The sequence below is a fragment of the Enhydra lutris genome, unplaced genomic scaffold (genome assembly GCF_002288905.1).
Source record: "Enhydra lutris kenyoni isolate GAN:26980312 unplaced genomic scaffold, ASM228890v2 scaffoldscaffold13, whole genome shotgun sequence".
Classification (NCBI taxonomy): domain Eukaryota; kingdom Metazoa; phylum Chordata; class Mammalia; order Carnivora; family Mustelidae; genus Enhydra; species Enhydra lutris.
Genome location: NW_019154097.1, coordinates 6,200,699 through 6,222,852, shown reverse-complemented (window position 1 = coordinate 6,222,852; position 22,154 = coordinate 6,200,699). Strand labels below are relative to the sequence as shown.

Here is a 22,154-nt window from a genome sequence, read left to right as displayed (position 1 = left end):
AGCCACTAACACCAAGTCCAAGGCAGAGATAAGTTTTAGCTCTCTGCCATTCTGCCCTCCATAATCAACCATTCATGTTCACTTGTTCATTTGATAAATACTTACCGTGTGCCTACCAGGTGTCAGGCAGTGTCCTGAACACTGGAGATACGCGGTGAACAAAAGCAAAGATTTCTTTCCCATTGTGGGGCAAGACAATAAACAAGAAAAACGAGTAAAATATGCTGTGCATGAAATGGATCTGGATAACATTCAGAAAAATAAAGCTGGGAAGGATAGGAAGCGTTGAGTGGGAGCAACAATCCTAGATGTGGTGGCCAGGGGAGGACTCACTGAGCATGTAACATTTATTTTTTTTTTTTTTAAAGATTTTATTGATTTATTTTGACAGACAGAGATCACAAATAGGCAGAGAAGCAGGGGGAGAGAGAGAGAGAGAGAGAGAGAGAGAGAGAGAGAGAGGAGGAAGCAGGCTCTCCGCGGAGCAGAGAGCCCGATGCGGGGCTCGATCCCAGGATCCTGGAATCACGACCCGAGCCGAAGGCAGAGGCTTTAACCCACTGAGCCACCCAGGCGCCCCGAGCATGTAACATTTAAATACAGACCTGGGGCACCTGGGTGGTTCAGTCGGTTAAATGTCTGACTTCAGATCAGGTCATGATCTCGGGGTCCTGGGATCAAGCCCCACGTAGGGTTCCCTGCTCAGGAAGGAGAGTCCCTGTCCCTCTGCCTCTGCCCTTCCCCCTGTGTAAAATCTTTAAAAAAACAAATTAATAAATACAGACCAGAAGGGAGTCAAGGATGAGCCATGGGGACAGCTGAGGCAAAGCATTCCAGGCAGAGGAGATACAGTGCAAAGGCTCCAAGGTGAGAGTGTTCAAGGAATACTAGGAAGAGGTAGCCTAGCTAGAGCAGGAGAGCGGACAGGACAACATAAATTTAGGAATTTGAGGGGACTAGGTCATATAAGGCTTTGTGGGTTACTATAAAAATTTTGGCATTTATTATTAAGGACACGGGGATTTAATGGGAGATTTGAGCAGAGGGACATCATCAGATTCATTTTAATAGGATCACTGGCTGCTGTGTTGAGACAGAAGCAGGGAAATGGGTACCAGATGCCTGTGATGATTCAGGCAAGAGAGGAAGGAGTGCTGGGCTGCGGTGGAAGCAGTGAAGGTGACAAAAAGTGGTAGGATTCTGCATATTCCTTGCTGAAGTGTTGGATGGAGAAGGAATGAAAGAAGGATGTCAAGAATGACTGAGAGTTTTGCCTCTGCTCTTCTTAGAGCACTAAGGACTCCCAAATCTATGATTGCAGTCCAGATCCCTGCCTGGGGCCCAGCACACAGCAGGAATCTGCATTAACATTTGATGACCTGAACTGAAAGGAGTAGATGAGTCTGTTGGGTTGGTGGCATCATTTCTCCAGGTCCCTATCAATGCCGTAGCCTACTTCCAAATACTGGAAAGAGGAGGTAGGAAAAGAGCTGCCATGTCCCCACCTTGGTCTAAAGTGAGAAGTTGAGACAGGGCAGAAACAGAAACAGGGCCATACCGAACCCTTCCAACAAGAAAATCGGGACAAGTGCTGGGAGGAGGGGAGCTAAAAATTTAAAAATGCCAAGGATGGGCATAATGTTGGGTTTGTGCTACCAAGAGACCGAGTATCAATTTCAGTTGTGCCTCTTGATTCAAACTCTTCCTTTTGGTCATCCATTTTCCCTCTGTGAAATGGGGTGGCTGGCTCTGTGAAAGGAGTGTCTGTTCCTCTCTGACTGCCCATAAGTGCTTTCCTTACAAGTTCCCATCTCCTTGAACCATTTGACATATTACTTCTCCAACGTCATCTTTAGGGAACTTTTCTGTTTCCTTTCAGAATGATTATTTCTGACTGTCTTGTAAGGTGTGTCTACACTAATTCCCAAAGGAAAACACCCATGTATTTTTCCCTGCTTGAAGTAAATACTACCTTAGTCCAGTTACCCCATCTGTAAACTGGGAATAACACCGATTTGCAGGGCTGATGAGTAGGGTTAATTATACACAGAACGTGTTGGGGTTGAGCAGATACACAAGTGCTCTGGAAGTTCTTGGCATAATACTATAGCATTATAATAATTTTGGCTTGCAAATTATACCCCAGCAGAGGCATCACATGGAAAAGTGGGTCTAACCCCATGGTCTGCTGAAAGTGAAATGGAAAAAATAAGTTGTGAAATATAACTTCTCTTCTTAACCTTTGGAAAAGGCAGAGATAATTCTTCCATGTGCAACCCATATGCAGGGAACAAGTTTCCAGATCCTGGAAGAGGACTTTCTTGTCCTGAGTGGCCTGGCCTATGGCCAGGGTCTGGCTGCTTCTCCTTACTGGCCTACAAGCAGAAATGGGAAGAGGGAGAGTCAGAGAGGATTTGTGGTTGGTTGAGAAATGGGACTTACAATGAGGATGTCCTTGCCTTTTGGGTTTTCTTCTATTTGGGCCTCCCCTACTTGCAGAATAATTAAGTATTTATACAGCAGAGGAGTGATTTAAAGGGTAATTTGAGATATTTAAGTTTAGGGTTTCCCAAAATAAACATCTTAGCTCAAGTCAATTTCTGGTTCTTCCACCATGCCCCAGACACACACACACACACACACACACACACACACACACACACACACACATTATTTCCTGAGAAATGCCAAGTAGGTAGATCTCAGGCAATGAAGGGGCTGTGTAGTTGGTGTCTGTGACTGTGGGAGTTATAATAGTGGGTTTAAAAAACTCAACTAACTCATAGAGAATGACAGTTCTGTCTGACCAAAGAGGGAAAGAGCAAATGGCTTGATCCTAAAGGGAAAATTTGCAGTCAATTCCATTACATCAGTGTGTGTGGCTGAGTGGACAGGAGTGCAGCCTTCAGAGGAAGACCCAAGTTGGAGTCGAGGTTCTGCCCTCTCCCCACTGTGGCCTCAGGCAGTGAAGAGGCGACAGCTCTCAGGCACTCCTTGTCTGGCTCTCAGACTGAGAATGTGACCTCCACTCCAGCCGGGCCAGGGCTGTGTGGTGGCCAAGAGAGCCTCTGGCCTTCTGCCTGCCCTAACAGGTCCTACTTTTCCTACAGGATAAAAAAAAAAAAAAAAAAAAAAAAATAGACTGCCCCCCAAAACCCATCTGTTAAGACACAGGTAGCAAGTGGAGATTATTGACAACGTGGGCTATCCTAATCAGTCAGCCTGCCTAGAGAATGCCTGCGACTTCAGGTCTCAGTTCTCACACCTCAGTGTAAAGCACATTCTGGGGCCTACCGGCCAAACTCAAAGGAGCACTCGCTCTAGAGGCAGTTACCTCTTTTCCAGGAAGTTCTTCAGGCTCCCCGGGGAGCCTGGCGCCTCCCAGGAAAAGCTTCACTGGGTAAGCGGCGCCCCTCCCTCGGCCTCAGTTTCCTTAGCTTTGGTCAATATCAAAGGACGATCTTAAGTTGCCAAGTAGGGACTGGTGGAAATGACATCATTTCGGCTCCACCAGACTGGGAAGTGGCAGCCCGGCCCACCTGGGCGGCCGGCCCTCCTTTGGGACTCAGGTCGGCTGTGCGCGGGATTAAAGACCCCACTTCCTCACAGGTGAGATGAGCCAGCGTCCGGACTCCCCTCAGCCAGGCGCTGCCACTGATGCCGGGCCGGGGCCGCCCCTCCAGGCCGCGTACGTCAGCGGGACTGCTAAGACGTTCATTAGCACAGAGACTCCTCCGCAGATCGGGCACGTGGGGTCTGAACCGGAGTCTCCGTCCCTTCAAGAAGGGGATAAGGCACCCTGTCCTGGAGGGGACCCAGGGCCTCACTTCCTTCGCGCGGCTCACGCTGTAAACTAGAAATGTCCCGGGATAATTCAGCCCCGCTCCCCGCAGCCTCCAACAGTGGGTCCCTGAGGCGCACAGCGCGCGGGTACCAGGAGACGCGCACGGGTCTGGCCTGTGCGCGCGGCGGGCTCACGCTGGCAACCTCACGTCCCAGGCGGCGGCGGGCTGCGAGCGAGGCGGGGCCAGGAGCGCTGCCGGACCCCGGTGCCCTCAGGCGCCACCCCGGGGCTGGCGCCGAGGCGGCCGCGGGTGGTGGCGCGTGCTGAGGTGGAGAGTTGCGCCTGCAGAAGACCCGGGCACGAGGAAGGCGGGGCTTAGCCCGCTGTCTGGTGGCCCGGCTCGCTGGGCGGGGCGGGGCGGGGCCTGCGGGGGCGGGCTGGGGGCGGGGCGCGCGCGCGAGCCCAGGGAAGGCGGGGCCGCGGCGCGGGGCGGGCTCTGGCCGCCCGAGTGTCACACACGCGGCGGTTCGGGAGGCGGCGGCAGCAGCGGCGGCATCCGCAGGCGCCGCCGGGACGGGCACGGGCGCGCGGCTCGAGCGGGCGCCGGCTGCCTCCCTTCATCCTTCGCTCGCTCTCCCTCCTGCTTGCTTGCCGGCTGCGGGGCCAAGCTCTCTCCCAGCGCTCTCGGGAAGGAAGAAGGGGGGCCAAAGACGCCGACAAGTTCCCGCAGCAGCCGCAGATCCCGGCCCAGGTGGAGGCTGCGGCTCCGACGGGGCAGGAGAGCGCTCCTAGGCGGAGCGCGCGGCCAGAGCGTCCCAGGCTGGGGGGCGCCCGGGCCTTTCGCTGTCCGCGGGGCGGAGGGCCGGGATCCCATGAGACGCGCCCGTAAGGGGCGAGAGAGCCGAAGCCCGGGCGGCGAGAGGCAGAGGCGGAGGGCGGTGCTGCAGCTGCTGGAAGCCGGGGTCGGCCGGCAGGAGGCGGCGGAGAGAACTTGAACTTGGCGTCGGGAGCGGGCGCCCCGGACGCCCCCCGCCGGGGCCGGGGCGCCGAGGGACCTGGGCCGCAGCGCTGCTCTCCGAATGGCCGCGGCGGCGGACCGGGCTCCCGCGCCGCGGCCCTAGGCGGCTTCTCGCCATGGCCAAGTGGCTGAACAAGTACTTCAGCTTGGGCAACAGCAAGACCAAGAGCCCCCCGCAGCCGCCGCGGCCGGACTACCGCGAGCAGCGGCGCCGGGGCGAGCGGCCCTCGCAGCCCCCCCAGGCTGTGCCGCAGGCCTCGGCGGGCGCCTCGGCGTCCTGCGGTCCGGCTGCCGCCTCCTGCTTCTCAACCTCGTCGGGCTCGCTGCCCGACGACAGCGGCAGCACGAGCGACCTCATCCGCGCCTACCGCGCACAGAAGGAGCGCGACTTCGAGGACCCCTACAACGGGCCCGGTTCGTCGCTGCGCAAACTGCGCGCCATGTGCCGCCTGGACTACTGCGGCGGCGGCGGGGAGCCGGGCGGGGGCCAGCGCGCCTTCTCGGCCTCGTCCGCGTCGGGCGCCGCGGGCTGCTGCTGTGCCTCGTCGGGCGCAGGGGCTGCCGCGTCCTCGTCGTCGTCCTCCGGCTCCCCGCACCTCTACCGCAGCAGCAGCGAGCGGCGGCCAGCCACCCCTGCCGAGGTGCGCTACATCTCTCCGAAGCACCGCCTCATCAAGGTGGAGAGCGCCGCGGGCGGTGCCGGAGACCTCCCGGGGGGTGCCTGCTCAGGCGGCCGCACCTGGAGCCCGACGGCCTGCGGTGGCAAGAAACTGCTCAACAAGTGTGCCGCCTCGGCCGCGGAGGAGGGCGGGGCCGGCAAAAAGGACAAGGTAAGGCACCCCTTGTTCTCACCCCAGGTTCCTGAGCCACTGTGCGCACGGGGAAACTGAGGCAACGTTCTGGTTCCTTCATCAGCTTCCGGCTAGGACCCTGGGGTAAGGGTTCGCACGCCGCGTCCCAGTTCTTCCCTATCGCACGCTTTTTCCCCGGGATCCTCGGCCTCTGACACAGCCTCTTTTTTTTTCTTTTTTTTTTTTCCCCCCCGACACAGTCTCTTAACTGTTGCTCCTAAAACGCCCCCTCTCTGAGCCCACAGCCAGGTGTCCTCCTTGGGAAGTAACCTGACCAGAGCGTCCTGCCAGCCTTGTCCAAGAAAAACCCAGCCAGCCCTTCCGTCCCCCAAGACCTAAAGTCTGAAAGTCAGAGCTGGCACGGATTTAGAGGAGCGTTTTTTGTTTTTGTTTTTCCCTCTACCCTTGCCCCCCCTTCTGTGGTTGGGAAACTGAGGTCCAGAGGTGGGAAGGGACTCTCCTGATATTACACAGCATTCTTGGTGGCAGATTCAGACCGACTGTCTTTAAACGTATATATGTAAATTCTACTAAAAGCCCTGCCCTGCTTCACCCCTCGCGCCTGGTTTCCAAATCCAAGCGGCCTTTTGTACTGGGGCTGCCTTGGGAACCCCCACACATGCTTTTCCGGTTGAAATACTCTGCCTCCAGGAGCTTTCCACTTCCATAAGTCAGTTCCTCCCGCAGAGCGCACAAGGGGTTCCACCAGTTCATCGGGCTGGAAGGAGATTCACCCTCCAATCCTCACCTCTTTCTTCCTGATCCCATCCCACCCCATACAGCCCCAGGAATGAGGAAGACCACTTTGTGACACACACATCCCCAATATATTAGGCCATTTTGATCCCCCTCTTTGAAGGACACCCATATAGCCAGACTGGGCCCCTCTCTTCCCCCTTCACACTCCTGTGGCACTCTCCCTTCCCCCATCAAATAATACTTGTTCTGTCTACTTATGGTGGAAGGCAGTGTTTTGATTACATCTGAGGCCCAGTGCCCTGTCAGGCTGATGTCCCTCTTGTTCTCCCCATCACCCCCACCTTTTCCCAAAGGTAAATTTTTCTCAGGCGTGGGCTGGGGAAGACTGATAGTCTTCCTTTTAGGACTGGATGTCCAGACAGGAGGGAGACAGGCTCCTACCTGCCAGCTGGTGCTTGGAAAGGGATGTTTTTGTCTTCCAAGCAGGAGAAGTAAGGGGATGCCCTTCCTTTTAATTTTTCTGCCTGGCTTTTTCTCTCTGAGCTCCCAGGTCCCAAGAGTATCCCCTCCCCTCTGGATCTGCTAAAGGCCAAGTGGGCCGTCAGGGGAGGATCCCACGTCCCCCTTGAGCCAGTTTGGGGGCACACCTTGGAAGCATGGACTCAGGGCTTCCTATAAGAAGCTGGGAGCCAGGTGTCCACCCAGGTGCTGTCTTGGAGGAGGGGAAGGTTTCTCTGAGAGCCCCCAGGATGAAGGGCTTCTGGTTGATGTGTGAGGAAAACACCAAGAGGCTCCCTGCTATCTTACATATGGCTCAGGTTCGTGCTGGCTTGGGAGACTCTGCCTTTCCTCAGTATGATTGGTTTGAGCAAGGCCCCACCTGTAAAGATGGAGAGATTCCCAGTGAATGGTGCTAGACTCCTGGTACCCCGCCGGTTACTCCACAATCACCTCCCTGGTGGGCAAATCTTTCTCTCCTGTCGCTTGTAAAGTCTTCTTTTCTGACTTTCAAAACTTTAGTAGACATTTTTCCCCCCTAATTACAATTAAGACTATTTCAATACTGAGGGATGATAAGGCTTATAGCTGGAAAGTCAAGTGTGTTTAAGAGTTGGCTTTGTTCGTCAAGTTGTTTTTTTTTTTAAGATTTTATTTATTTATTTGACAGAGATCACAAGTAGGCAGAGAGGCAAGCAGAGAGAGAGAGGAATCAGGCTCCCTGCAGAGTAGAGAGCCCGATGCAGGGCTCAATCCCAGGACCCCGAGAACATGACCTGAGCTGAAGGCAGAGGCTTAACCCACTGAGCCACCCAGGCGCCCCAAGTTTTTTTTTTTTTTTTTTTTTAAGATTTTATTTATTTGACAGAGAGATCACAAGCAGGCAGAGCAGACGGGGGGGTGGTGGGTAGCAGGCTCCCCACCGAGCAGAGAGCCTGATGCGGGGCTCGATCTCAGGACCCTGAGATCATGACCTGAGCCGAAGGCAGAGGCTTAACGCACTGAGACACCCAGGCACCCCTTAAGATCTTATTTTTAAATAATCTCTACACCCACTGTGGGGCTCAAACCGACAACCCCAGGATCAAGAGTTGTATGCTCTACAGACTTAGCCAGCCAGGCGCCCCTCACCATCAAGTATTTTTTATGGCTCTTTTCTGTGCCCTCCCCTGCTGGGTGCTGGAATTTTATGGCCCAGTGTGCAGTGTGGATGATGAGTGCTGTGATGGGGTTGCTGTTACAGGAGGGGTGAAGTGGGGGTAGTCAGGGAGGGCCATAGTGGGGGGGAGGGGCCATGGCTGTGGTTGGCTGCTGAAAGAAAGCCTGACACTGAGGGGATGCCGGTAAAGTGCCTGTGGCTGGCATTGAGAGGTTAGAGTTGTGCCGGACCCCTGGGGAACAGCAGGGCCTGTGTTAGGGAGGACCTTAGAAGCTAAGCACAGTGAGAGCCAGTGAAGGGATTTAGCTGCTAAGTGATGTGAGCAGACAGAGGTGTTTTTTTTTTTGTTTTGTTTTGTTTTGTTTTTAATCTCTCTTGACTGCATTTCACCTACTGGGTTGTGACTTTGAGCCCTTTGATCTTTTGAGAAATTGTTCTGATCCAGAGACAGGAGTTTCGGCCACCAGATGTTCTTTCTAATGAGGAAGAGGGGAGGCAGCCACCAAGAGTCACACTGTGCAGTGGTTCTCAAACCGGAACTTGGAGGGCTCTTTAAAATGGATTCATCTAGCCTACTGTGGGTCCTGGGAATGTGCGTTTCTGACAAGTTCTTAGGTGATCTTTTTTGCTGCTGATCCTGGTATCAGCACTTTTGAGGGCCATTATGTAGCAGTGACTTCTTAAGCCTCCCCCTGGGTCTTCTGGTTGGAACTGCTTTGGGATGCAAAGACTTTAGATCCCCTCATCTCTGCTCTCTGTGTAGGGCTGTCTACTCATGTGGGGCCAACCCCCCGACCCCGGCTCCCCGGTGCCGTTCCTGGTCAGGCAGTCTGAATGCAGCCTGGTTTCCACATTATTTTCAGCCAGACAGCTTTTGGAAAGCCAGGCATACTGTATAGATCGAGTCCTGAACACCTCAGAGCCTGCCTTCTACCCCTCACCCATGGACCCAGGAAAACCCACTTCTAGTGCCCCACTTAATCTCAGGCCCAGCTTCCTTTTGTCAGTTGTCAGGGATAAGACAAGAACCCATGAGGCTGATGAATGCCTCCCCCCACTCCCACTGTGTGGGTGCCAGGCCCTGTGTTAGTTTATAACATCAGGCCTGAGTTGGGAGTTACTGTGGTGTGAAGTGGAAGCTGTTGGTCCACCGATCATCCTTTCAGTGCCTCCAGTGCCATGTCCCACTATGGTTTATCTTTGGGGGCCCTGCCTCGGGCCTCCCTATTCTGCATTTAGGCATCATTTCATTCTCCCAGTGAGTTCTCTGGCGCGTGCACTCCAGCCCCCCCCCCCCCCCCCCCCCCCCCCACAAAGCATCCAGTCTTGGTCATTATCCCTTTTAGAATCATGTGAAAGAGGGGGAAGGAATGAAGGCTGCAGAAGACTTGCCAGTATTCTCTGGCCTAAGTCTCTGGAGAAGATCGTTACGCACTATCTTCATCATTTGTTTCCCCCGGGGTTTGGTCTTGGGGAATTTCGTGAGGTCTTTACCTAGGAGGCAGCTTTGAGCTGGATCTAGAGATGGAAATGGAATTTCAGCGCAGGGGAGGGGGCAGGACTTCTGTGTCAGGGCTCTGTGTGCATGTGTGGATGTAAGTCTGCATGCATGTATGTGTGTGGGTATATATATATACATATATATATATATATATATATATATATATATATATATATATGCACATACAGAACTTCGGGATGGAGTGTGTTCTTGGAAACCAGAGCTTTCTTGCCCTTGCCTCCCTTGGGAATGAAAGATGACATCAAATAGGTGGGGGGCTGAGTTTGGACCCCACAGGAAGTCCTTGTAACTGGTGAGCTGAGAACAGGACAGATTCAGAGCCATGATTGGGCTATTACAATGGGGGGGGTGGGTATCGGGTCAGATTAGGGGACAGTTAGAGTCCAGGTGAGAGACCATGAGGGCCTAAGCTCCCAGGAAGAGAAAAGGAAACTTGTCAGTAGAAATATCATTCTTTCAGGTTGTCGTTATAAAAAAGTAACAGTGACAAAAGAAACCAGTAGCTTGGTCAGTCTCCTCCCTTTGTGCAGCTGAACAGGTCTCATCCCACTACGTTTTCTGCTGAAGTCTTGTTTCTTTTATCATAATTAAGTAAATGTTTCTACCACAACTGAGAAAGTCAAAATGCATGATGACATCAGTTTCCCCAGTTTTAAATACATGCTAATGTGTACCAACACTTTATATTCTGTCAGCATCCACACAGTTGAGTTAAATAACATGTTTCCTAAAGAATAATATCATGCCTAACCTTTTTTTTTCTTTTTTAAACATTCAGCAAAGAGTGTCTGAGCAGCATGCTAGACGGGGATATTCAGAGAATAAGTGGTGGCCAGCTTTCCAAGAAGGAAACGTCTCAGTTTGCAGTTAAGCACCAGCTTCTTAAGGTCTAGTCTGGGAGACAGATAATAGCTAAGGAGACCTAAGGAATGCCAAAACAGAAGTGCGTGCAAGGGGCTGGTAAGGCCTCGACTCTGGGAAGTCCAAGAGACCTGTCAGGAGGGAGTGACATTTAGGCAGACTCTGGAAGGATGAGTGGGAATTTCCTAGGCAGGGAATGGGGCAGGGGTAGGGGGTGGGGAGGGGGTGCTGTCCATGCAGAAGGGATGGAACAGCTTGTGCCACAGCCTGGAGGCTTGGGAAAGAATGGTTGGAGGCTCAGCAGAGTAGGTGTGGTAGGGGCATTACAGAGGGAGATTGGGGTCAGAAAGGGGAAAGGGTGTCTCGTGTGCCTTGCTGGGGAGTTGTAACTGGTCTTTTGGGCCTTTTCACATGCAATCATTGATGCATGGCTTGATTGAAGCCCCAGTCAAACATGAGTTGTCAGTTTCCATTTGGTTAATGGGCATATTCTCTAGGTCTTAGAAAGTAATAGATGGAAAAGGTAAGAGCCAAAGTTGGTATCTGTGGTCTGGCTTGGGATGCTTTCTCTTTTGAAGTCCTGTCCCTTGAAAGTTGTGTGAGAAAAATGCTGCTTTTATCAAACCCGGTTTTCTCCATTGATTACCCAGAAGATAAATATTCTCTAGGCTTCCTGCTAACCACTTAATTGGTCATTTAATCCTTACAATCACCCCAGAAGAGGTCTAGATACTGTATTAGTTAGCTATTGCTGCATAACAAATCACCCCACACTCGGTGATGTTAAACTTGGGGTTGGCAAACTTTTTCTTACAGGGCAAGATAGTGAATAATTTTAGGCTTGAAAGCCAGATAGTCTTCATCACAACTGTTCAACTTTGCCCTTGTAGCTGGAAAGCAGCCATAGACAATCTTTTAAAGGGCATAGCTGTGTTTCAATAAAACTTTATTTACAGGGGTGCCTGGGTGGTTCAGTCAGTTACATGACTGCCTTCAGCTCATGTCATAGTCCCAGGACCCTGGGATCGAGCCCCGTGTCAGGCTTCCTGCTCAGCAGGGGAGTCTGCTTCTCCCCCTTCCCCTGCTCACGTGCACTCGTGTGTGCTCATATTCTCTCTCTCTCTCTCTCTCTCTCTCTCGTGCATGTGCTCACTCTCTCTTTGAAATAAATAAAATCTTTTTTTAAAAAGAACTTATTGACAAAAACAGGCAGCTGACCTACAGTCTATAGATTCCAACCCCTGCTTTAAATGATAAGCCTTTATTTTATTTTATTTTATTTTATTTTATTTTAATGACTTTATTTATTTGTCAGAAAGAGAGAGCACAAGCAGGAGAAGTGGCAGGAAGAGCAGGCAGAGGAAGAAGCAGGCTCCCTGCTGAGCAAGGAGCCTGCTGAAGGCCTCCATCCCAGGAATCATGACCTGAGCCCAAGGCAGCCTCTTAACCAACTGAGCCACCCAGCTGTCCCAATGATAAGCCTTTATTATTGTCCACAAGCCCACGAGTCAACTGAATAGTTTTTCTGGTCTCAGCTGGGCTCACACATGAATCTGCGGTCTTTTTGGGGTGGATGTGCAGCCCTGCTGATCCTGGCTGGGCTCTCTTACATGTTTGGGTGTAGCTAGATTAGGATGGTCCTGACTGAGACGTTGGATTCTGTCCCATGTTGTCTCTCAGTCTCCAGCCATCTAGCCTTGTTCATATGATCATGGCAGTGTTCTAAAAAAACAGAAGCCCATAAGGTTTCTTGAGGCTAGAAACTGGCACACTGTCCCTTCTGCTGCATTATGTTGACCAAAGCAAGTCACAAGGCCGGCCAGGATTCAGGAAGAGAGGAGGAGTTGCAGAATCACAGGGCAAAAGGCAGGGATGTGGGCAGGCCATTAATCAAGGCCTTCAATGCGATCCATCCACCACAGGTAGCAGTGCCCTTACCTTATAGATAAAGAAACCGAGGCTTTGAGGTTAATGACTTGCTTATCGTCCCCACAGCTACCAAGTGACACAGCCAGGATCACATCTGTGCAATCTGAATTCCAAGTTTATATGCTTTTTAAATTTTTTATCAATTTACTATTTTCCGTGATTTAAATGGAGATAGTAAGGCTCCGATATTTACTGAAATGTGCATTATGTGTCTCCTCCCTTCACTTAATGTTCCTCTTCTTATACCCCTCTGCCTGATTTCCCACCCCTTTCAGTCTGGGCTTTGGTGGTCCCCAGAAGAGGCCCCAGAGCTGGCTTTACTCTCTCCCTCCCCCATCTGCCTCTGAGTTCCATAAATGAAATGTTAATGCAGCCCTTGAATTATTTTATAGAGAAATTCTGAACGCAGAGTTGGCGTTTCTCGAGGGACAGCTGCACAAAATGTGTGTCTTGTAACTGTCACGTCTTCTCATTCTAACACCAAGCATTCCCTTCCTCCAAGGATTGGTGAGCCTGTGCATGCTGTTTTAAGGAAAAAACCCCAAAAAACTAATGGCACCTTGGACTTATCAACAAGGAGCCCAAGTTTCCTTAAAAGGAGATCAGGTGACCATCATCTAATCTGACAATCTCAGAACAGGACTGATTTCCCCCGACTTAACCTCCAAGACTTGACCTTATCCTCTCCCCACCCCCAAAGCATTTCTAACCCATAAAATAGGCGTTAAAGGGCAAATCTGAAACAGGTGTGGCTTCCTCTGGTCATTTAGCAAAGCTCAACTTGCCTGTGTCAAGTGCTCCCCTGGGCGGTTTATCTTGGAGCTTTACATCTTGTGCTGGGAGAGCCAAGAGGTAGTGGCCTGTAGGAGAAGGGGGAGGTCAGGCTTGGCCCTAGAAACTAAATCAGGATTTATAGCTTTGAAGCAGAGAGCTGGGATGCTAGCTGGCTGGTGGCACCACCTGTCGGCATTCTGAGTGGTGGCCATGGGTTTCCAGTAGGATGGAGATAGAGTTTGCTGTGGTCTCTGCTGCCCTGTCTTTGTAACTTCTCTTTGGCCTGTGTTGACTGAGAAATTGCCAAATTGTCAGGAGCTGTGTGGGTACAGGGATGAGCCGGGGGTTCATAGTGCCAGCCTATAAGGAGCTTATTGGTGAGGACACAGGAAGCAGGTGAGAATACAGATCTGTATGGCAGAATTTATCAGTAAACAAAGTGGTGTAGGTGGGCTGAGAGCCATCCTGGCACAGGGGCTGTTCTGGGCAGAACCTTGATTCCATGGAGCCAAAGGAGAAGCAGGATAAGGGGGGCGGGAGACAGTTGTTGTTTGCTTTTTTTTTTTTAAACAGAGAAGCAGAGAAGTCTTCTTGGAGGAGGACGCACTTGAGTAAAGAAAGCATTGTCACTTCAATTGAGGGAGCTTTCCACGTAGTAATACTAGCCAGTGCTTCCAATACACATACTCAGCCAGGCACTATTCATTGTGCTTTACATATGCATTAACTCCTACAGCACACCAAATCCTTTGAGGTAGGTGCTGCTGTCATTCCCAATTTACATATGAGGCAAAGAGCTGTTAAGTAACTTGTCTAAGGTCCATACCACCAGTAAGTGGCAGAGATGAGATTTGGAACCAGATCCAGAACTTTGTTTTTGGCCCATGTGCCATCCCCTATCAGGTTGCATAGTCTCATGCCTGAATTTCCTCTGCCTTACTTGTGGTTAGACTTACTCTCTATAAGACGTCCCCTCAGGGCTCCTGCATGGTTCAATTGGTTAAGTATCTGCTTTTGGCTCAGATCATGATTCCGGGGTCCTAGGATCAAGCCCCACATTGGGTTTCCTGCTCCATGGGGAGCCTGCTTCTCCCTCTCCCGCTGCTACCCCTGCTTGTGCGCTCTCTCACTCACTCTCTGTCAAATAAATAAAATCTTAAAAAAAAAAAAGAAAGAAAGAAAGGAAGGAATACCGTTTGTGAGCCTTGTAGGAGCAACTGATTCCTACATTTATGTAAGTATTTCATAACTTAAGGGCATTTTCATACCCATAGTTAATTTGCTTCTTAAGAGTCAGTCTGTAAGGAAGGTGCTATAATGCCCATTTTACATATGGAGAAACTGAGTCTGCCCTGCTTCACAGCAGGTACTGGCTGAGCCGGTGGCCCGGCTGTGGATCTTCTGTTCTGAGCCCATTGCCCTTTGTGCTGCGGGTGTGGAGGTGGCTTGGCCAAAGCTTCAGTCCACAGGAAGGGTGACAGCCTGATTGATTTCCGGTTCTTTCCATGTTTTGATTCTGAAATACTTTACTGAGACCATTAAGGAGCATCGACAGAGGACCTTGCTTCCACAATGGAATTTTCCTTCTCTTCCTGTTTGGTATTTTCCAGTAATATTTCTATTAATGTTTCACTTTCAGAGGCACTAGCTTCCTGAGAGTTTTTCGCTTTCTCAACTGCTGAGCCAGGAAGAATTGAATTTTCCTCTAAATCATTCAGTTCCTTTCCATTTTCTCCAAGGGGAGCCCTCTCTGGATTTCCCATTATGCTGTAGAGGAAGGATCTTGGAGGTGGGTCCAAGGAATGGAGAGAGAATGAGTCAGGGCCCTGGGGAATGACTCACGCCCTGTGTTTTCCAAGAGGGACTTAAGAATGATGGTCAGAAAGGGGCTTCCCAAGGTCCATGAGAGGAGAAGTGACTTGACAGGTGGGTGAAGTGGGGAGAAGTGGATAACACTGGCCCACTGCTGGGCCTTCACTTGCAGGCTGGACCCTAAGTCCTCAAATGGGCCATGAGAACTTATACCAAGACCTTTCTCCCCGTTCGTTCATTCATTCATTCATTCAGCAGGCATTACTGAGCGCTGCTATGGTGCTGGGTGTTCTATGGAGGTGCTAGGGAGACAGCAGTGAACAAAACTGATAAAAATGTGTGCTCCCTGGGGGCACCTGGCTGGTTCATTGGGTAGGGCATGCAACTCTTGATCTTGGGGTTGTAAGTTTGTGCTCCCCTGAGTTTGCTCCTTTGTGAGAGGAGTCAAGCAAATGTCAGATAGGAAGATAGTGTGTCCGAAGTGTGAAGAGAGGTAGAGCCGGATAAAGAGGCTAGGGTGGGCCTGAGTTTGGGGTGTGATGCCATTTTAAGTGGGGTCTCAGAGGGCTTTGCTGAGGACTTGAAGGCAGGATTCCCATGGCTCCAAGGATAGGGCATTCTGCACGGAAGAAGGAGTCAGGGTAAAAGCCCGAGATAGGAGCAGGCCCAGGGGCCTCAGGGAAAGGAGCATGCCTGGGCGGAGCAGGTGGGAAGTGGGCCCTGGGGCCACTGGAAGGGTCTATCACTTGAAATAGTGAGATGAGAAGTCAGTGGAAGGTTCTGAGCAGAGGAATGACCGGCTCTGACTTGGATTCTGTGCGCATCACTCTGCCTGCCTAGTGGAGAACAGCCTTTCCAGGGTTAGCGGGGAGGCCAGCTGGGGCACATGTGGCTGCTGGAACAGGGGCACTAGTGGTGGGTGAGGAGAAGATACGGACCTCAGGACATGTCCTGGGTAGAGCTGCAGGATTTCCTGACAGATGGATGCACTGTGAGGTGTGAGGGGGAAGAGGTCAAGGGTGATGCCAAAGTCTTGGCCTGAGTGATAGGGAGGATAACTCATCATGAACCCAGGTGGGGAGGACGACAGAGGAGCAGTCCTATACTTCAGCAGATGGGAATGACCCAGGGCTCATTAGTCTTAGGGCTAAAAGCAGAACACACTCTGCTACCTCCAGGCCTGTGAGGTTCCTGAGAACCTGAACGAGGCATGGGGGACCTCCATCCCAGCTGGGGAAAACCACTCTATGGGTTCAGAGGAAGGTGCACATGGGCAGACAGAAGGCATCCTGTCCACAGTGGTTGAGAGCAGAAGAGGAGCACTGCTGGGCCAGAGCCCGGGGCTTGCCTTTGTGTGACTGCAGGTGATGGAGAAGGTGGCAGGGGGTTGTGTGTAAAGGGCCTTGCCTGCCATGCACCTGAAACTACCCCAGTTCTCCACATTTAAAAGAGGCCACCTGGGACGCCTGGGTGGCTCAGTTGGTTAAGCAGCTGCCTTCGGCTCAGGTCATGATCCCAGCGTCCTGGGATCGAGTCCCACATCGGGCTCCTTGCTCATCAGGGAGCCTGCTTCTTCCTCTGCCTCTGCCTGCCATTCTGTCTGCCTGTGCTCGCTCTCTCTCCCTCTCTCTCTGACAAATAAATAAAATCTTTAAAAAAAAAAAAAAAAGAGGCCACCTGCTGTGTTGCATGCCTGAGCTGGGCACGTCGGAAGGGTAAACTTGAGTGCCAGGGTTAAGTCTCCAGGGACAGGGCTGGAGCCTGCCTGCTTTGCTAAGCAGAGCATTTCATTGCTGAGCACTTGTGATTGTTGGGAAAGTTCTCCCTTACATAGGGCCCAGCAGTATGTGACCTACAGGGAGGAGACGAACACAAGTAGGAGGAATGGGACTTTCCTGGTTTCTCCAGGCCATGACTAAATTCTGAAAATGAAAATGACCAGAAGGTTCTTTACAGTGAAGCTTCACTGTTTTTTGGATGTGCACTCCCTGAAAGCCAGACAGCCCTGTAATCCCTCTGGTGCATTCCAAAGCCATGCATGTGATTTGGAGCCTGCGTGGCATTTGTGGAATGGTGCAGCCTCTACCTGCCCTTCCGTGGGGGGCAGTTGTGAGTTGGCTGTGTTCTGAGGTAGTTCTCAGAACCGCAAGCTTAGATTTTTTGGTATGTTTCAATGTTTATATCTGTGAACTCCAACCCCACCCCCCACCGCCTTTTTTAAACAAAACTAAGGCAAGTTTGGTATAGAAAATGCAGATTAGCAAAACTAAAGGAGAAACCAACTCTAATTCTATAATTCAAAGAAACTATCGTTAACATTTCACTGTTTTTCTCTTAGCCTTTTTTCAATGCATATATATATATACATTTTCCCCACCACAACAATCAAGTAATATTGCCTGTATTTATTCTCTTTTTGTTTCAAGATGGGGAAAGATGTCTCCATTATCTTAAACATTCAACAACAGTAATGTGTGTGTGGTATTCTGTTTGTACATTTAAGCTTTCCATAGTCTTCCCTAATTTAACATTGCTCTAATGAACATCTCTGTAACTGAATTCTCAGCGGAAGTCTGTGATGGTTTCCCTGGGACTGAGTCCCAGAAGGAGGATTGTTGGGTAAGAAGGGAAAAATTTTGATACGTGCTTTCAAATTGTATCTTTCAAATTGTATCCTAGAAAGACTTCACACATTTATGCCTGTTTTACTCTAATCCAATTTAGTTTCATTTGCAATTTCTTGGGTGACTGGTGCCTGTGTGCTTTGACCATTTGTGTTTCTTTTCTAAGATTGTATACTTTTATCTTCTATCCTTTCAACTGCAGGGTTTTATCTTTGTATTGGTTTTTTAAGAGCTTTTTGTAGATTAAGGATGGCCGCTCCTTTACCTGCCATTGTGGGGTACAGAATATTTCTTACAGATGTATAATATGCATTTCAGTTCTGTGTTTGGTGATTGCTGTTGCTCACAATGAATTGTTTTCTGTTGTTAGACAACTCTCAATGTTCATGATTTCTGGAGTATGGTGCTTAGAAAAGTCTTCCTTACTATAATGTTTACCTGTATTTTCTTCTAATACTTTTTTTTTTAATGTTGAAAAAAATTTTTTTAAGATTTTATTTATTTGACAGGGATAGAGAGATCACAAGTAGGCAGAGAGACAGGCAGAGAGAGAGAGAGGGGAGGAAGCAGGCTCCCTGCAGAGCAGAGAGCCCAAGCGGGGCTCGATCCCAGGACCCTGGGATCATGACCTGAGCCGAAAGCGGAGGCTTTAACCCACTGAGCCACCCAGGCGCCCCTAAATGTTGAAATCTTAATCTGCCTGGAGTTTGATTTTAGGGTACGAGGTAGGGTTTTAATTTTGCTTTTCTGAATGACCAGTCTGTGTCTGGGCATCCTCTATTTTTTCTTTTTTTAAAAGATTTTATGTAGTTTTTGAGAGAGAGAGAGTGAAAGAGCACAAAGAGGGGGAGCAGTAGAGGGAGAGGGAAAAGCAGGCTCCCCGCCGAGCAGGGAGCCTGATGCAGGACTTGATCCCAGGACCCCGGGATCATGACCTGAGCCTAAGGCAGACATTTAACCATCTGAGCCATCCAGGCACCCTCTCACTCATTTCTTGCTCTGTGATCTGTATTTCTCCAGGTGCCTGTTGAGGCTTAAATATTTCGACTGTTTCACCATGACTGCATTTAGGTCTTATCAGTTATTATGATAATGATGATTTCACCTTGTCTTTGTAAAAATGACACTTTCTGTTGGCAGATACCATGTGCTTATTACACATTCCATTCCTGACACCTGAAGGAAGTAACTGAGTACTAGGGCTTGGTCTTTGGATGCCAAATGTGACACTGTGGGTGGGACAAGGCCAGGAGAGCCCTGGCTCACCCCTGGTGGAGTCCATGTCCCCATCCAGGGACACATCCAGGATCAGGGGGCTGGATGTTTATATATATTGGGAGCGACCATGTTCTGTGTTCTCCCCTGCCTGTGTGACCTTATCTGGGTGCATCAGCTTCAGCTTCCACACGGTGACTTGTGGAGAAAGGGATGCAATGTGCAGTCACCCGAGCAGCGAACATTTTTCAGATACCTACCACATATCCCAGCGCAGGGCTGAGTGAGCCCCGCCAACACTGAGCGATGAGTAAGCCATGTGCTGTCCCTCAGAGCCTAGGAAGGAGCATATCAGAAAGGCCCAGGGTTCCCTCCAATGCAGGACAGAGTTCAAGTGTGAGGACAGAGGCAGGTGTAAGGACTATGAGTGGAGAAGAAAAGCATCAGAGCCCACGATGGGCACGGGCACTAGTGGAGCTCGCTGTGGGTAAGAGCTCGCACTTGGGGGAGGGCTAAGACATTGAAGGTGTGCCATGTGAGGACTGCGTTATTTTGATTACTTGCATGTTTTTCACACCCGCCAAAATCCAGTTCAAGTGATATGAATTGACGGAGTTCTCCCCACATCCCCCAATCATTCCTTTCCCCCTCAGCCCAGGTGTCCTGTGTCTTTAATCAACAAGAGACCCTCTCTGAACCCTTGCTGCATATTCCCCTTTTTCTGGCTCAGGCCATGTCAGGATAATCCATCTTGCGGTGTCTGCTGTGAGGTTTGTGACATTAATGGATTGGTGTTAACGGTACAAATTAAGTCCAGGAGTATTCACAGGGAATAAATCAAGAAAAATGCAGATTTCTGAACACTGAACATGTTTATGGTTCTAAGAGGCTGAGGGTATCTACTTAATTCACTCTGCTGTGTGTCATACCACATCACTGAACCCTAGACCAGCCCTTGTAATGCATTAGAATCACCTAGGGAGCGTTTTTGAAAAATTTCGATTCCCCGGACTGATGACCACCTTGGCTCCCCGGGCATCAGTGTTACAGGAAAGGTCTCCAGATATTCTGACACACAGACAAGGTTGAGAGCTGCTGTCCTATACCTTAGTTTGGAATTCTAGGAGAGCCTGGAGGTCACCCAGTCTAACCCTCTGGCATCCATGCCTGAAAACTTTCAGTGATGAGGGGATTAGTCACCTCCCAGGCCACGTAGCCACCCACTCCTTTGCACAGCTGGGTTCGCAAGGCTTTTTTTGCTGTTCACTCCACTTTAGCACAGGTTTGTTGAGTACTTGATGTTACGAGACCTCTGTTCTGCTGCTGGTTTATTAGGTGGACTCTTTGAGGTCAAGTAGAACCAGTCTAATCTTAGTTCTTCCACACAATGACCCTCATATGTGTGAGACCCTCTGATGTGTGATTGTACCTTCAAAGGCAGAGGGAAGCTGCAGATTTTCACAGTTCCACATAGAGCCAGAATCCCAGCCAGGACACCAGCTGCTAAGAGCAGGGACCCTCCAGTATCACAAGTGTAGAGGGCACCGATGGATCCCGAGTCTGGGAGATTCCTGGGCAGGAGGAAGTAGCAGGCTACTTCTGGTTCTGGGCTGGTGGGCTGAGGTTAGCACCGAGGAATTAACCATCACAATGTATGACCCAGTGGGGAGCAAGGTTGGATTGCCAGGTGGATTTGCGGGGGGGGGGGGGGGGGGGGGTCTCAAAGCAAAGAGAGTAGAGGAGCAGTCGGGAGTAGATTCCAGAGGAGGAGGGAGGATCTTGCCATCCAGGGCCTCAGTCCTGAACAGGCAGGAGGTAGAGCACAACTTGGCCCAGCTGAAAGTAGCATGGCCTTGGGGGCCGGGTATTCTCTGTCCTGGTTCTTTGCCCCTTGTGGGGGCTAGCCACCACATGTGCCCAGAGCTGTTGATTTTAAACACTGTGGAATCCTAATGGTGTCCAACCATGGTGGTGTGAAATGAGCATCCACTTTGGGGTCAGAAGTCTGGATTCACATTCTGGCTCTGGTGCTTGGAAGCTTCGTAACTTGAGTCAGGTTGTTACCTTCCAGGCCTAGAATGCTGCATCTGTGCTAATGTGGGTTTAGCAGTAAGAGATGGCGTCCCGACCGCTCACTCTGTACCTTGCAGCTACATACCACTTTCCAAGTATGATCCTTATGGCAGATCTTTGATGTGGTCCTGTTAGAATCCCCTTTTTAAATGTGAAATATTCTGGGGATGAGGTCCAGAGGCAATACATAGGGTCATTGTGGGGCTTTAACGAAATTATCTATTTAAGTGGCTGAGCACAATGCCTGGCATGTAGGAAGGGCTTTATGAATGTTTTTGTATTCTTTCAGCCTCAGCCCAGCCTAGAACTCTGGGCTTCCTATAGTCACAATGAAGCCAGTGAAGCTGTCCTTTCTAGCCTGAAGGTGTCCTCAAAAAAGTGGCCCTGCCCTTGTCTTGGTGATCAGTTTGTGTTGACCCATGATTCCCTGCAGTGGGAGAGTAGAAACTCCCCCGACCATCACCCTGTTCTAAGGGCTCTATGTATATTAATTCGCTGAACCCCATAGCACTCCCTGTGAGGTAAGTTCTATCAAGAGTCTCATTTTACAAATGGGGAAACTGAGACCAGCAGGACTTTGTCGTTGTTTGTTTTGTTTTTGGTCCATTGTCCTAGGTCGTAGGTGACACGACTAGTACAAGCTATAGATGGTTGGGGCTCTATGCAGTTAGTCTAGCTTCTGTCTACCCATAACTTCTCTGCTACACAGCTATAGGGAACAGTGAAAGAGGTCACTTCAGTATCACCTGGTGGTCTCAAAACTGTGATGCCAAAGCCATTTGAAACCTGTAAAGTTGATAAAGCATCTGGTTTGGGGCAGGCACTCTTCTCTGTGTGTTCTCAGGATAATGCTGCCAAAGGAGCACTGAGAAGGCTCTGTGAAGGAGGTGGCAGGGAGCGGGGCCTTCGTGGAAAGGGAGTACTGGGGTATTTAGACACTAGTGGATGTGAGGAGAGTGTCTCGGGAGGGGCACTGTGAGGGGTCTCAGGTGAATGAAGGGGAGGCTGAGAAGGTACCAGGGGAAAGATGCTGCAGTGGGAGCTGAGGCCAAGTGCCAGGAGTCCTGAGGGCTAGACCGCAGAACTTGGTCTTTATTCTGTGGGTAATGAGAGGTGGTAGAGCAGGGGAGCAATGGGGTCAGATCTGTGCTTTAAGAAAACCTGAGTATCTGCAGCTTAAGAGGACTGGTTAGAGAGGGTGGGGTGGGGGGTGCCTAGCAGAGCCTGCAAGTGGGGACCCCATTTAGGAGACCTGGGGTGCCTTAGGCAGAGGCAGTCAGGGCGTAACCCCCATCTGTATCCTTAAGCCGTGAAATACTGTGACTGACTGCTCAG

General features: G+C 50.6%; 1 protein-coding gene across 1 annotated transcript in view; it reads left to right on the top strand.

Moving 5' to 3' along the window:
• Window positions 1–4,471: 4,471 nt before the first annotated feature.
• Window positions 4,472–22,154, top strand: part of LOC111146013 (SH2 domain containing adaptor protein B) — a 135,355-nt gene continuing 117,672 nt past the window's right edge. The window contains exon 1 of the mRNA XM_022501376.1: window positions 4,472–5,632. Coding sequence (XP_022357084.1) covers window positions 4,919–5,632 — 714 coding nt within the window. The 5' untranslated portion in view covers window positions 4,472–4,918. The remainder of the gene's footprint in view (window positions 5,633–22,154) is intronic.